Source organism: Frankliniella occidentalis, unplaced genomic scaffold, assembly GCF_000697945.3.
Source record: "Frankliniella occidentalis isolate FOCC.00 unplaced genomic scaffold, Focc_3.1 Scaffold428, whole genome shotgun sequence".
Classification (NCBI taxonomy): Eukaryota; Metazoa; Arthropoda; class Insecta; order Thysanoptera; family Thripidae; genus Frankliniella; species Frankliniella occidentalis.
Window position 1 is genome coordinate 127,777 of NW_026267549.1, and position 13,907 is coordinate 141,683.

General features: G+C 48.0%; 4 protein-coding genes across 5 annotated transcripts in view; 2 read left to right on the forward strand and 2 right to left on the reverse strand.

The window, feature by feature from the left end:
* Positions 1–5,074: 5,074 nt before the first annotated feature.
* LOC113204286 (hypertrehalosaemic prohormone) lies at positions 5,075–7,639 on the forward strand. The gene is made up of 3 exons (XM_026419402.2): positions 5,075–5,197; positions 7,111–7,279; positions 7,367–7,639. Exons 1-3 carry the CDS (start codon positions 5,172–5,174, stop codon positions 7,409–7,411), a joined length of 240 nt encoding a protein of 79 aa, XP_026275187.1. The 5' UTR covers positions 5,075–5,171; the 3' UTR covers positions 7,412–7,639.
* A 295-nt stretch (positions 7,640–7,934) lies between these two features.
* LOC113204299 (acylpyruvase FAHD1, mitochondrial) lies at positions 7,935–9,482 on the forward strand. The gene is made up of 6 exons (XM_026419434.2): positions 7,935–8,084; positions 8,199–8,290; positions 8,381–8,477; positions 8,560–8,703; positions 8,774–8,920; positions 8,999–9,482. The coding sequence occupies exons 1-6, from the start codon at positions 8,082–8,084 to the stop codon at positions 9,194–9,196; spliced, it is 681 nt and encodes a 226-aa protein (XP_026275219.1). The 5' UTR covers positions 7,935–8,081; the 3' UTR covers positions 9,197–9,482.
* Positions 9,243–10,871, reverse strand: LOC113204298 (probable bifunctional dTTP/UTP pyrophosphatase/methyltransferase protein). Its single transcript, XM_026419433.2, has 5 exons — positions 10,714–10,871; positions 10,456–10,609; positions 10,124–10,362; positions 9,892–10,038; positions 9,243–9,454 (listed from the first exon to the last, which is right to left on the reverse strand). Exons 2-5 carry the CDS (start codon positions 10,543–10,545, stop codon positions 9,310–9,312), a joined length of 621 nt encoding a protein of 206 aa, XP_026275218.1. The 5' UTR covers positions 10,546–10,609; positions 10,714–10,871; the 3' UTR covers positions 9,243–9,309.
* Positions 10,872–10,997: 126 nt separating this feature from the next.
* The window catches only part of LOC113204296 (protein hu-li tai shao), a 32,440-nt gene continuing 29,530 nt past the window's right edge, over positions 10,998–13,907 (reverse strand). For both annotated transcript variants that reach the window (XM_026419425.2, XM_026419431.2), the window contains 3 exons: positions 13,825–13,898; positions 13,591–13,733; positions 10,998–13,494 (listed from right to left, as the gene is read on the reverse strand). In XM_026419425.2, coding sequence (XP_026275210.1) covers positions 13,608–13,733; positions 13,825–13,898 — 200 coding nt within the window. In that variant the 3' untranslated portion in view covers positions 10,998–13,494; positions 13,591–13,607. The remainder of the gene's footprint in view (positions 13,495–13,590; positions 13,734–13,824; positions 13,899–13,907) is intronic.

Genomic DNA, 13,907 nt, shown 5'->3' on the forward strand with positions numbered 1-13,907 from the left:
CCCACTTCGCGTTCAAAGTCGGTCCTGTATTACGGGAGACAAGGAGCGACGCCAGTCAGCGACAGCGTAGAATGATTCGTTCCCTGGAGCGCTAGACCGTATGGCGCCTCTATGGCTCAGTCGGTAGCGCGCTCGCTGGCCTTCGACTCTCCCTATGTCTGAACTTTTTCTCAGGCCACCAAATTTCAAATGGACTTCAAACCCGTCATTTCACCACGCCCCTCTCGTGGAATTCCGATGGCGTAGTGGTTACCATTGTTGGTGGCACTGCGTCATGGTGGCTAAAGTGTCGGCTCTGGGCCGGGGTTCGCGCCCTGGTGCCTGCCACCTTGCTATGGTAGCGGGGTGGATAATAAGACCTAGAAACTGGCTGAAAAGGGCTCCATGACCTATGGTGGGTCAGTACGATTAGCCGACGTTCGCTTCAACCGTCTCACAAACCCCGGGAGTATGTTCTGACCACTGCGGTTGGGAGCGGCTGTTCGGAACAGAGACCACAGTTCGCTAACTACTGCGGTGGGATGAGGAAAGTACTCCCTTGGGTACCCGTCGTTCCTGTTTAAGCGGGTAGGCGACAACACCGGTCAACAGTTGGTCGGACCTAACAGTCTGGCTGCTGGCGTGGACACACCGGATCCCATCCGAACTCCGAAGTTGAGCATGCGGGGCCCCGTGTAAAAGTGTGGTGGGTACTCCCTCTTTTTCACATTCTTTGAAAAATAGTTTGGTCCTAAACGGCGCCTCTATAGTCTGTTCGGCATTCGCTGGATGGTGCGCACCTCCATCGCTCCCCCCTCGCCTTCCGCGCCTGCACGCTAGTGCGTAGGCAACCCATCGAGCTGCCGCGTTTTCTTACGGACACCCGGTACTTGGGAACGCGCACATTTCATTCCCCATTGCACTTCATTTACAACTGCTGACATAACAGTTCTGTCCCTCTAGCTGTACGGGAATCGGCTTTCAAAATTACCGAAGAAATTGTCACCCCCATGAGCTTCATTGCCATACTGATTTTAACAAATCTGTTTATCATAGTCGGTGATTCACAATGCACGGTCTTTGAGAATGGCTTTCCTAGTCGACATAGTCGTTGCACGCATATTTCAATTGCAACATCATGAGGACGAAAACTGCGCCCAGTATGATGACGGCGGACAGCGATGACGGTGATGACGGCGCTCCAGTCCCAATCCCAACCATCGGACCCGGATGACGGTGACGGTGACCCGCAAGTCACCCCCCGCGGACCCGCGATTTACCCCCGCGATATCGCGAGTTACCCCCGCGGACTCGCGGGAACCCTCTAGAAACCGCGAACAACCCCTTTGTAACGCCCCAGCCCCAGGTGGCTGCAACAACAGGGCGGAGAGACGCGCTGGCGCTTGGAGCCGGTCCCCAGCGCCTGGTGGGTATGCAGTCCCGGCTGGAGCCGTGCGGGCGGGTTGCATAGTACAAAAGTGTGCGGGGTGAATCAGCCACCTGGTATAGTTGGTGATTTGAGGTAACGATGAGTTATTTATATCCTGATTGAGTTTCGTCCCCGCAGAGTTCACTTGTATTTCTCGGTCACTGTAGGGGCCGCTTAACTTGTTACCCCCTCCTTGTTTTTCTGTGTTTTCTTTCGGTTTTGTGGGTGTGAGGCGACACGCAGGGCGGCGCTGTGACGCGGCGCTGGGATTGTTGTGGCGTGGCGCGGGGCGGGGCGGCCGACCAGCCGATGTAGGAGGAAGGGGGAAGCCCATGAACGCGGAGAAAACAGCGACACAATTAACCATGGCACAAAAAGGGCAAGCAATTTGCCAGGAGGCCCTAGAACGCCGTCCACTCGCTTTGTGACGACAGAGAATGGAGAACGGAACCACAGTCGTGGGGGTCGTGGGGCGCAGAAGCGAGCTGGGAGGAGGAGGGCAAGGGAAGGCGGGCCTCCAGCGTCGACGACTAACCAGCGCGGAATAAACTTATTTAGGTGCCACTGCAGTTAGCGGGGAGGTGTATCAAATGCACTGAGTGGGAGAAATTTGTTTCGGGAAGAGGGGGGGGGGAGGGGTAAGTAGGTGGGAGGAGGGGGCTGTCACATCTATAAGGAGAGGAATGGCGGGAACAGAAAGGGGTAGAGGGGGGCGGGGGGCATCCCTAGCCTCTGTGTCAACCGAGTTCGCTGTCATCTCGATCAGCACACCATCTCCTGGTCCGGTCGGTGACCCAAAGGAAAAGAACGCCAGTTTGATCCATCTCCAGCTAGCATAAGGTGTGATTTGCAGCCATCGGAGGGCGGCGGTGCTGCTGAGTTCGTCCAGATCGAGTTTGCCACATCTTTGGACCACGGTGGGAATGAACAAGCGCCCTGATCGGGCCGGTCCAGATGCTGCTGGGCGGGGCCGGCGGGGCCGGTGGGGCTGGCGGGGCCGGCGGGGCGTAGCAAGGGTGCTCCAGCAGCAGGGCACCAACGCCCCTCCCCGCCCTGCCCCGCCCCGCGCAGTTTGACCAGTTTGACCACCGCGCCCCGGACGGGCCATACCCTTTGCTCGTTAGGGCCGCGCTTGTTTCGCTCTCGCTCTGTTTGCCTCCCGGAATGACAATGCGTCGGGGCTGCGTCCGCGCCGTCGCGACGGACTGCCCCCTCCCCGTCACCCGCGGGGGAGGCGCGCTGCGCGCTGTGTGCTGCGGGCCGGCGCGGGGCGGAGGGAGAGGGCGGGGACGCGCGCCTCGTCACTTTCGGACGCTCGCTAGGTGAGTCCTCCGGACTACCACCTTGTGTGTTTGATAAAGTATTTATGGGGGAACTCGATTTTCGTGCTCGACTGTTGGCCTGTGGACAGACCACTCCGCCCCCGCAACCACCCGCAGCGCCAGTCCAGCGACCACGGCGAAGCACGATTCGTTATTCGTACCCCGTCGGAAAAGGTTCAAGTTTTGGACGGTTGCTGGTGTACAGTTATCCAGAACTCGTTCTTTCACACGACGCTGTGATTGAGAAACGGCCTAGCACTCATGGGGGCGGGGAAAGGAAATGGGCGGGGGGGGGGATAAACCTCCACTCTCCCTCGGCGCCTCCGCCCCCTGCACACGGCCGCTCACGCTCCGGCCGCCACGCCACGCCGCCGCGAGCGTGGCGGGCGTACGCTCTGCGCTGAGCGTGGACCCAGCAAGTTTTTAATTGGATACAACAAGGCCACTCCATCCCCAGACCCCAGATGCCAGTAGGGCTGTGCAGACACGCGGAGACCAAGAAGGGATTATTATTTATTATCGGACCCGGAACCCCCCCCCCCCCCCCCCCAAAAAAAAAAAAAAAAAAACAACAAAAAACAGGTCGTTCCGTGAGTAGTCAATTTACAGCTCCTGTTCATTTCAGCTTACTAATGCAGGACGAAGTGAACACGAAGTGAATTCACACAGTATAAAATAGCAAATTCAACAGAAATCGGATAATGTTTTCCAATTTGTTGCCAGTTTCCCCCTCTTTATATAAATATGTTCCCTCATTGTGGTTCGAACTTGCACCGCCAGCGCCCCATTACTCCGACAAGGCTTGCTCGCATGCGGCTGCTAATAGGGGTTGGGGAGGGGGGAGGGGTGCGCTCCTCAGGGACTAGAACCCCTGCGCCGCCGTACACCAACAGTGCATTTAGCGGCATTAAACTCCCGGGCTGAGCACGCCGCCAGCGCGCGTGAGGAGGACTGGGCAGGACTCGGCTCCGCTCGGGCTCCGCTCACCAGCACCACCAGCACTCACCACCCGCGGCGGGGGCACACCTTCACCTCACCACTCAAGCTCATCCCACGCCACAGCACACAGACCTCTCTTTCTTTGGCATTACTTCTCCTCTGCCCTATATGCGCCCCTTAACACACAAACTACTGCTCACTGACGCACTCTTACCCAGCTTCTGCCCATGTCTTCGTTAGGGCTTCATACTTTGGAAATTTCTGCAAGCATGGTCTCGCCCTATTCTTTGCTACCTCCACCCCCTTTCCCATTACAGACAAGCCACCCACTCCACTCCTGAATACCTAACTTCTACCCCTTCCACTCCAGGGCACCTTCACCTTCCAGCCGACGACATGTTTGGATTGACAACAAAGTGTGTCTGGGCTACGCTACGACACAGCAGTATGGGGCTGTTGTGCCTCATCGCTCCATTCGTAAGGCGCCTTGGTCCCTAGGGTGGGCAAACCCGCAACACTGGTTGTGGCGTACCACCGACACACAGAGTTGCAGGATGTTTGCAGCTAGGGGCGCTAAATGCTAGGGTCCACCCCGGTTTCTCCAGCACTCTTCACTGTTAAAACCTTGCAAAGCAAAAGGCCAAATGCTTTGCAATTGTAAAGCATTTGTTCTGCAACGGCAAAGCATTGCTTCGTAATTGCAAAGGATTTGGCGTTTTGCTTTGCAATGTTTGAACTGTGTTGCGCGGAGGTCACGTGGTCCTCAGCCGCAGGGCATTATTATTTGCTGCGCCCCGCCGCGTCTCTGCCTCCTCATTTCCCATTGCCGTAAAGTGAACAGGCAGGTTCGCCCCTGGGCTCGGCCCCTGGGCTGCTCCAGCTCTAACCGATGACGCCCTCGCGCCCCGCCCATCCCGGTGCGATGTGCAGTTGAGAGGCAGTACACAAATCCCACAGGTGTTGCCTCTTCTCGGAGGTCAAGGGGCAGGCGCGGTGCCAAACATTCTGGCCGCGTAAAGAAAAAAGACCGGCAAAGACAGCCTGAAACAGGGGTAATCAGACTACCCAAACCTTGTTCCAAAAATTGGTTCCAAAATTTCCTACATTTTGAAAAAAGTATCTTGGAGGTAAAGTTTTCAGGATCAGGAAAACGTTCACACATATCGGTACGCAAATGTTTTTTTCCGATATATTGTAGGATGGCTGCTGCGGCTCGTCTCCGCGGGCCACGGGCTTATGCTAATCTGCTCTGGATTTGGAATGACGCTTTTGGCTTGACGGACTGACGACGCAGACCCGCAGCAGAGCGCCGCCCTCGCCCTCGCTCGCGCCCCCGCGCCGTGCGCCTCCCAGCGCCGCCGCCCGAGGTCCGCCCCTCGCGACGCCCCGTTATAAGGCGCCTCCCCCACCCCAGGCCCTCACTCGCAGTGGCTCAGCGGAGTTGACCGGATCACAGCATCCCAGGCCGGCCTGATCTGCTCCATAGTTCTATAGTGTTTCGAATGGCAGCTATGCAGTTCTCGTCCAGGTCAGTGTGATCAGCTCGGCAACCCCGTGTCAGTGCGTGTGCGCCGCGTGTGAGAGTGAGTGAGATAGACATAGAAGGGTGCAATCGTGTGAACGTGCGGGTGCAGGATGACCGTTGCTCATCAGAAGACGATTGTGCCCCCGCCACCATTTTCCTCTTTTCCTATTACATTCTTCTTTCAATCGAAGGACAAATCGTCCCTCACGTGTTTTTATCACTTCTCTCGCTTACCCCCCCCCCTCCTTTTTAGCAGATGATACCTTAAATAGCTTTAGACTAAACATAAAACATATATATATAAAACTTTAAGGTGTCAGCAGCTTGTACTCTCGAGAAGGGCAGAGAACCAAAGCGCATGACGTCACCCAGATGTATAAGGGGCGCGAGAAGTCGCCAGCCCCGCCCGTGCCCACCAACAATACCCAACAATACTGAGCCACGGATGCCGCCCGGCCTGCCTGCTGCCTGCTGCCCCCTATCCTATCTCTTCCTCTTTGCCATGCCGCTAGTTCGTTGAATTGCAAGAAAGCAATTGCTAAAAGTGACAAACAGCCATAAACAATTAACATCAAAATATGAGAGAAAATTAGGGCACAGACATATCCTTAAAATCGTATCATCTGCTTTCACGATACGTCCCTCGACGTATTTTCAAAGCAATTGCCGACAACTAACCGCGGTTTGGAGTATCGCTTCCAGGTGGCTTATTAGAGTTGACCGGAGGGAGAGGCGCTTACCCCAAACCGCAAAACCGCGCGTGTAGACACTCCTCCCCGCCCCGTCTACACAAACTGCGGCGATGGCGTTGCGCCGGAGGCCCGGGGCGCCTTACGGGCAGAGGGTAGGCAACCCGCTTGCGCCCGTGCCCGGCGGGACTGCATGGGGCGGGCGCTCCGGTGTCCGCAGGATAAGCAGGATCTGCTGGGCCTGCAGGACCTGCCCTGGCCCCAGGTCCAGTGCAGATGTGAGGTAAGGAGGGGGGGGGGCAGGGGGCACAAGAAGGCCGCCCCGGCGGAAGGGCCGCCGACGTGACTGGCCGGCTGATGTGCTCGGCACAGCCCCGCGGGGTGTACCTGTTGTTTCGACTTGTTCCCAGGAGAGAAATAATCTCCACAGAGGCGTGCTCGCGCTGTGTTCTCGCGGCGATTACCAACCCCTTCCGCGTCCTTTCTCGGCCGCCCCGGGGTAATTGTAAGTCCCGGAAGGGCGCTCCCACATCCGGCCGGCGGCAGGGTAGTCGGGGGATGCGCGCGGGTAGGGGAGGGGTGGGACGTGTGGTGGGGCTGCCGAAGGGAAGAGGGCGGAAATTAGCAGTTGCTCGGACCAGACCAGCCAGAACGCGGCCGTGCTTACTTACACGGTAGGGACAACACCCGTTCTCTCTGGATGCTGGCGATTACCCCCCCCCCCCCCCCAGGACAGACGGAGACGGGGAATTATGCGCAACTTCTAAAGCTCTCCTCCGCGATCGGTTCGTGTCTTTCCTCGCGCCATCTGCATACAGACACGAGCCCGCCCACCATAATCCCCCTTCAGCCGATACGGCCAAAGCCGCCGGAGTCTGCGGCCGGGTTGAAGCGGCGTATGCGATGGGTTTACATGGACAGTCAGTACCCCCCCCCCCCGCCTCCTTTCCCCTCCAGCTTCTGCACTGCAACTGCTTCCTGCCTGTTTTAGCCAAGACGCGCCGACGACCGGCGGCGGCGAGGGACAAGTAATCAAAGTTAAGCTTCAAGGGGCGAGTCGCCAACAAACGCGACTCTCAGGTGTTCAAGGAAGCCCCCCCCCCCTCTCCTCGAGTCCGCTGCGCCTGTGACCCCACCGTTAGAGACAAAACGTTGCCCATCGCGCAGCCTAACATCCCAATTGACCTCAGGTGTGACACCTCACGCTGACCGCCACGGCTGTTCCAGGGTGGTGCGCGTGGTGGCGTCCGTGCTGCTGGTGCTATGTGCGACCTGCGCCACGCTGGTCACGGCGCAGGTCAACTTCTCGCCCAGCTGGGGTAAGCGGGGCGCGCCGCAGCAAGAAGCCTGCAAGCCCTCCATGGACTCGCTCATGTACCTCTACAAACTCATCCAGGTGAGCGCTCGCGGCGCAACCGGGGCACGCACCCGGCGCACGCGCACACTTGCCCCTGGGTAACCTGACTCCTCCTTTGTGTTGCAGGATGAGGCACAGAAACTAACCGACTGTGAGAAGTTCGCAAACTGACTCCCCGCACATCACCTGGTCGGCCAACACGCCCTGGCCCGGGCCTGGCCCTGCCCACGTCCCTGCAGTCTGCACGCTTAGATTATGTTCCGTAAGACTTGTCTGGAGATCCTGTTGTTGTAGTGAAGTAGCGGTGCAAATTCGCTGGATTTGCCGTGCCTCTGTATCTGCGCGTTTTGGATTCATTATGATAGTGTAACTTAGAAATAAAATAGAATAAAGAAAGAATTTGGCTGTTGTCTGATTGACCCTTGCTTCTTCTGCAAAAACCACATTGCCCAGGTAGCGTGCATATCCCTTGAGATTTTGGGCCTTCCCCATTAGGATGGGAATTTCTCATTCAAGTTGCGGGATAGAAACCGGAAGGCTGCTGTGAATAAATATTTGGTTCTAAAAACTTAGGGGGAACAAAGAAGCCGAGGTTGAGGCCAATGACAAGGCATTCTCCAGCCTTTAATTCATTTTTTTCGTAAACTTTGTGAAAATAACTTAATAACTAATGATTTCGCATTTTGTGTTAGCGTTTTGGTGGTAACGTCGATCGTAGAACACTGACTAACTGTATACACTGTCTTGAACGTCTATTCGCAGTTCGCTGCAGACGACACAATCAGCCGGTTTCTTTGCTTGTTTGCTGTTTTTGTATCCAAACGGACTCACCATCACCACCATGGTAGGTTACAAGGTCATGCTGATAATGCCAGCAGAGATTAGTATGTGCCAAGGAACACACCTCATACACACAAAAAATTAACAACACATTGACACTGTGTCTACTGGTCCTTAGGCATCTCATCTTGTTTCAAGAATGGCAAGTGTACATTTACCCAACTTCAGCGAAGTGGGAAGGAAGATTGTGGGAGCAGCGCTGAATTACAAGTAAATATCATATCAACCCAGTCATATGTCTTTGCCCAATCATAATCTATTGACGCATCTAATAATGATAATTGTTCTGGGAACATTTAGGTCATTGGCGAAAGATCTTAAGGTGCAGCACCCTCAGAGACCAATCATATTTTTGAAAGCGACTTCTTCATACATCAAAGTTGGGCAAGACATAGAGGTAATGGGAATTATTACAATAAGTCTGTATTCAGATATTATCAACGTTCACTGACATTTCCATAACATTCCACCCTGCCCAGATATCCAAATCTGATATTGTGAATTACGAAGTTGAACTTGGTGTTATCATTGGTAAAAAATGCAAGAAAGTTACAGAATCTAATGCTTTGGACTACATTGGAGGATACTGCTTAGCTTTGGACATGACTAATGTTTCAATTCTGGTCAGTACTTGGTGCTGTTTTAATAACACAATTTATTTTTTAGATGAAAACTATCTCAACCCTTTTTCAGAGTGAAGCGAGAAAAGCATCAGCCCCTTGGGACCTAGGAAAAGGGTTTGATACTGCATGTCCTGTCAGTAAATTCATTCCTAAAGAAGACATTAAAAACCCTGATGATGTTAAGCTATGGCTTAAGTTAAATGGCGATATCAAACAGGTATCATTTTTTCTTTTAATGATTTGTTTTTCTAACTGGTTTCCTTTTTGTTGCTTTCTACTTTCAACTCTGTTTCAGAATGGCAATACAAATGATATGATTTTCTCCACTGCCCATCTCATTAGCTTTGTCTCTCAATTCATGACCCTTGAACCTGGGGACCTTCTCCTCACTGGCTCACCATCAGGCGTAGGGCCAGTTAGACCCAATGATGTTCTAGAATGTGGTTTAGATGATCTTGTCACCATGAAATTCTCAGTAAAACCTACTGATTGATTCTTACACAGCCCAAACAGCTTGTTCATTGAATGTACAAGATAGATATTATTTTTATATTGTATTTGAAACCGAAAGATTCATCCGACTGAAAAACCTATCACACATCAATTTCAAACTGACTTTTCTTCCAAAAGTTGTAGAATGTGCTTACTTAAAGAGCACAATGGAAGTCCCATAACTGTGAAATAATCTCCGTCTATCTTTTCTATAAGAGAGCCACCAATGCTTTGGATTCCATAACCACCTGCCTTGTCCCTTTAATAAAGAAAAATGGCATCAATAACATTGCTGTCTGCATGCTCAGCTTATGCATCACTCTAAGTGTCCATGCAGCATACATGCATGGATTGCTTGAGGCTTACTACCCTAGCAAATTTGGAAATTTGGAAACCGGGTAAGTTATAAATTTTAACATATTTAGGAGGACTTAATGTGAGAATAAAATGGGTTGATAAGTTAAAATAGTAGACACACCGACACTTCTAATGGCTGAGCGATTTACACTAAGCTTGCGCGTCTTTTAACTTACATTAACTTGTCTAATTCACCCATACTATCCTCATATTGGGTCCTAAATATGCTCAAATTTGACACTCATCCATTTTCTGACATCAAAATACCAAAATTAGTTAGCCTCCAGCAATCCATGCATGTATGCTGCATGGATTAACTACACAGAACCTACTACTTACATCGGCTCGCCTGTCTCAATATAGCTCTTTATCACTTCTGGGCTCAGTTTAGCAAAGTAAACCTTCGTGCTCTCACAGAAAGAGACAGTTTTTGATGGAGTTTTTAGAACTACTCCAGTATAGACAGTGTGAGCTTTCCCACTCAACCTGTAAAATATTGATCAAATGACACGAAAGATAAATATCATCTGCCAAAAAAATACTAACACAAAGTAATGTCAAACGATATTACATTGATAGCATTTCAAACGCATTTTCCTTGTTACTTGGTTTCCCCAACATTGTGTCACCAAGTGCAACAGTTGTATCACATCCAATTATAAGATCTGGAGACCTCACATCACTGGATAAGCGTTCAGCTACCTCAAGAACTTTGAATTTGGCAGTTTCTGTTACAAAGGCATCAGGTGTAAAACTTTTGGGGTCAAGGTTTTCCTCAAAAGTAGATGGTATGATTTCACATTTAACACCCTGAAATTTTGAAGCAGGAAATTACATGCTATAAAAAATGCATTTGTTAATAAAATGAAAACAAACAAACTTGTACCCGAGTTGCATACATACAATATTGTGTAGAAGCTCACGTCTGCGGGGAGAACCACTCGCGAGAATGATCCTCTTGGAAGATAAAATGTGTTTCACAGGCTCCAGCATCGTTTTACACTGGAAACTGTTGTCTTGGACGAGCTGTTGTTATGACTTTAGCCCACGGTTAGCACTGATAGAGAAAGAAAACAGTAGATAAGTTTTCTTTCTCAATAACAATTTGTGAAGTTCGTGACGTAAGTAGGTTAAATAATCTCTAGTTTTCTTCGAACCTACCAACAATATTGCCAATTTGAAATGTAAGAGAAGAGAAGGGACGAAAAACTGAAACTGCACACTTTCAGTTAGGTTATCTTATCTTAAGCATGTGTGCAAATAACTCGGATGAAGCTATTCACACTACACTTTTTTTTTCAGTAATTCTGCTGAAAGGGGATGAGGATGATGGGGTTCGACCTCGACTCCTGGTTGAGGGAGGTATGGTGATAGCTGATTTATTTTTGAAAGACAAGAAGTGGGGTAGTTTGTTGAGCTTCACACCAACAGCAGACACAGGGGCATTACCTTCAAACTCTTTATTTTTTCTTTTTCTTCAGATTTGTGAATTTCAATGCATTTGCCTACAAGAGCACAGCATTCAAGCGAGGCCTAACGCCTGTATGAGCATACAAATAGTCACCATAACATGTTACAATAACACGACAAATTCAAGGATGTGGCCCCAAGTAGGCAAAATGCATATGTGATAAAAAATTAAAAATAAATATTTTAGTGTACTAATTTTACAGCACATGATACATTTACATTGAATATCCAGTCTAAGCAGCCAATTTTCCTTACATTCCTAGATAAATAGCATTTTACTCTGTTCAATGCACAGAATTTGAAAAATATCCTCACTATATGTATATTTTAACATTGTAGTAGATGCACTGGTAAATAGGGTTGACCACAAAAAGGCCCACCTACAGGTCATCAATCTCTTCATCAGACAAATTTGGCAGTTTTCTATTTCTTGCTTCCTATTTCCAGTTTGTCTATCTTGTGACTTTCAAAAAGTGTTACTTTGAGAAGGTTGTCAAACACCCAATTGATTGTTTAAAGTCTTACAGGATCGAATTTCCACTCATGAAATGGTGAAAATGCATCCATGTCGCTTCAAGAGAATAAATAAATAACAACTGGTTATAAAAGGCTTTTTTGTTTATAAAAAGAAAAATTACTTCAAGTCACATTTGGTAATTTCAAACACCAGAATGATACAGCTTTTCACATTAACCTCTTTGAAATATCATTTAAGAGTCAATCATTGTCATGAATCTGTCATTTTCAAGTCATGAAATTACTAATTCATTGTTGTAGCACCACAGCCAAAGTGGAGAACAATCTAACAAGCAGCTTGATGCATAGAGGGATTCTGGCAAAGAAATGATCACAATTCATTAAGTTGTCATTAGCAGTAAAAAATAGACATAAAAGTGCTCTGATGATTTGACAAGCAAAAGCAGCATTTGCAATTTCATTAGATACCAAAATTTATAATACAACAAACTAATATCTATAAAATCTTTCACAATTTCCCATTACACATTCTCTAAAATGAATAAAATAAACACAACAAAAAGTCACTGATTACTCATTTACACTGCACATAAAACAAAGGAAGAATTTAAAATTTGATTTACAGAAATACCTCTTACTTCTCCATTTCATTAAGCAGAGGAAGTATGTACAAGCCAATAGCACCCTTTGAAAGCTTTCTTGCAGGTGAGGCAGTTGAAAGAAGATAAGCTCCGATTCAAAGTCATGTACGAAATTCAAACAGGACCATAAAATACAATTTGAATCTCATAATATCACTTTTCTTTTGTACACTTGTGTGCACAAACACAAACAACTTAATTTTATTCACAATCTGTACACATCCACGCCCATCCTCACACACATTCCTATCAAAACAAGACACTTACATCCACCTTTTAAACTGGTTGAACCTTTGATTACTGGTCACAAAGTGTTTCTCTGTGGCCAGTTGGAATTCAAATACTTACAATTATCTCAACTACAACAAGCAACTAAAATTGTAACACTGAACAATAATAAAAAGTATTAAAACTTGTAAAATTTTCCTTTGGCCACAGAGCACCAGTGTCAGAGTAGAGCACGAAATTGAAGCAGATTACATATTAATCTTTCACCCTGAATGAGCCAAACCACATGTAAGACTCTCTGGAAGGATTTCAACATACTGCTTGGGCAGTGAAAATATAGATGTAGGTGGTTCATAATAAATTTACAAATAGATTTAGTGATAGTTTGCTACAAGATAAGAAAAAGATAAATAAAACATCATAACATGAGTAGCCAGAATGATTGTACAATGTGACTTCTCAACTCCACTTCATTAGAAAAATAGAAGCAAATGAAATATAACTGAGTAGTAAAGACAGACGGACCATACGACAATCAGTATTTTGGTATAAAATACAAATAGTAACTAAAAACTCTTAAAGCCATTTGAGAACACCTTCCTGGTTTCCACAAAATCAACTTGTGCACATCACAAAATAAAGTACAAAACGCATAGCCAATCCTCATAGAGGTTTTGCAAACAACAAATTCATTAACAACAATCTGCAATAAAATTCTAACCATAAATTCAGAGTCTGTAAGGTGACTTTAACATTGGAAGAAGCAAAAGATTTAAAATAATTGGCAGCTGTTGAAAACATAGGAAGATGGAGTATTTCTTAACATAAAAAAAAGTTCATGTAGTCCAAGGAACACAGTGGAAAAACAGTTCATCCAACATCAAGCGAGTAAAAGCACAGCAGATCAAATTACATCCATCTACACCTCCATAATCTTGAAGTTTTTGACTCACTTGTCTTAATTACAGACACACCTTTTCTATTCTAGCTCAATGTTAAACTTTGCTGTGATGTATATAGCCAGCCATGCCCTCAATCCAACAAAATGGTTTAAAGGTTGAGGCAGTCTTCAAAGTAGAGAAAGATGTGAGGGCTTCGTTTTCTTCTCCCTCTACAACGGCAGTGTCTACAGACACAAAGAAAAAAAATCAATACTTAACCAATATTGTATTTCCACCATAAAAAAAGAGAAAGAAAGGGGACAAAAAACCAGGCACATTACCTTTATTTTATGACTATCTAAGCTTCAGTTGCCTTTTTATTTTTTTCCTTCTTCTTTTTCAGGAAAGATGGTGTGCGCAGACCCTTCTTCTTTTTCTTGTCCTTCTTTGGTGAGTCTTCTGACATGTCCTTAGATGTTGAGCCCTAAATCAGAAGGAAAAAAAATATTAAAGAAAGGGCTTATCCCAATTTTTGATCAAAACTTGACAAGAGAAAATATCAATGTATTACTTACATGGCTGACTTCCTTGCTGCTCTGAGAAATTGTACTTTGATGAGCCTCTGAATGGTCACCATTCACTGTCTCCCCTAAAAAAA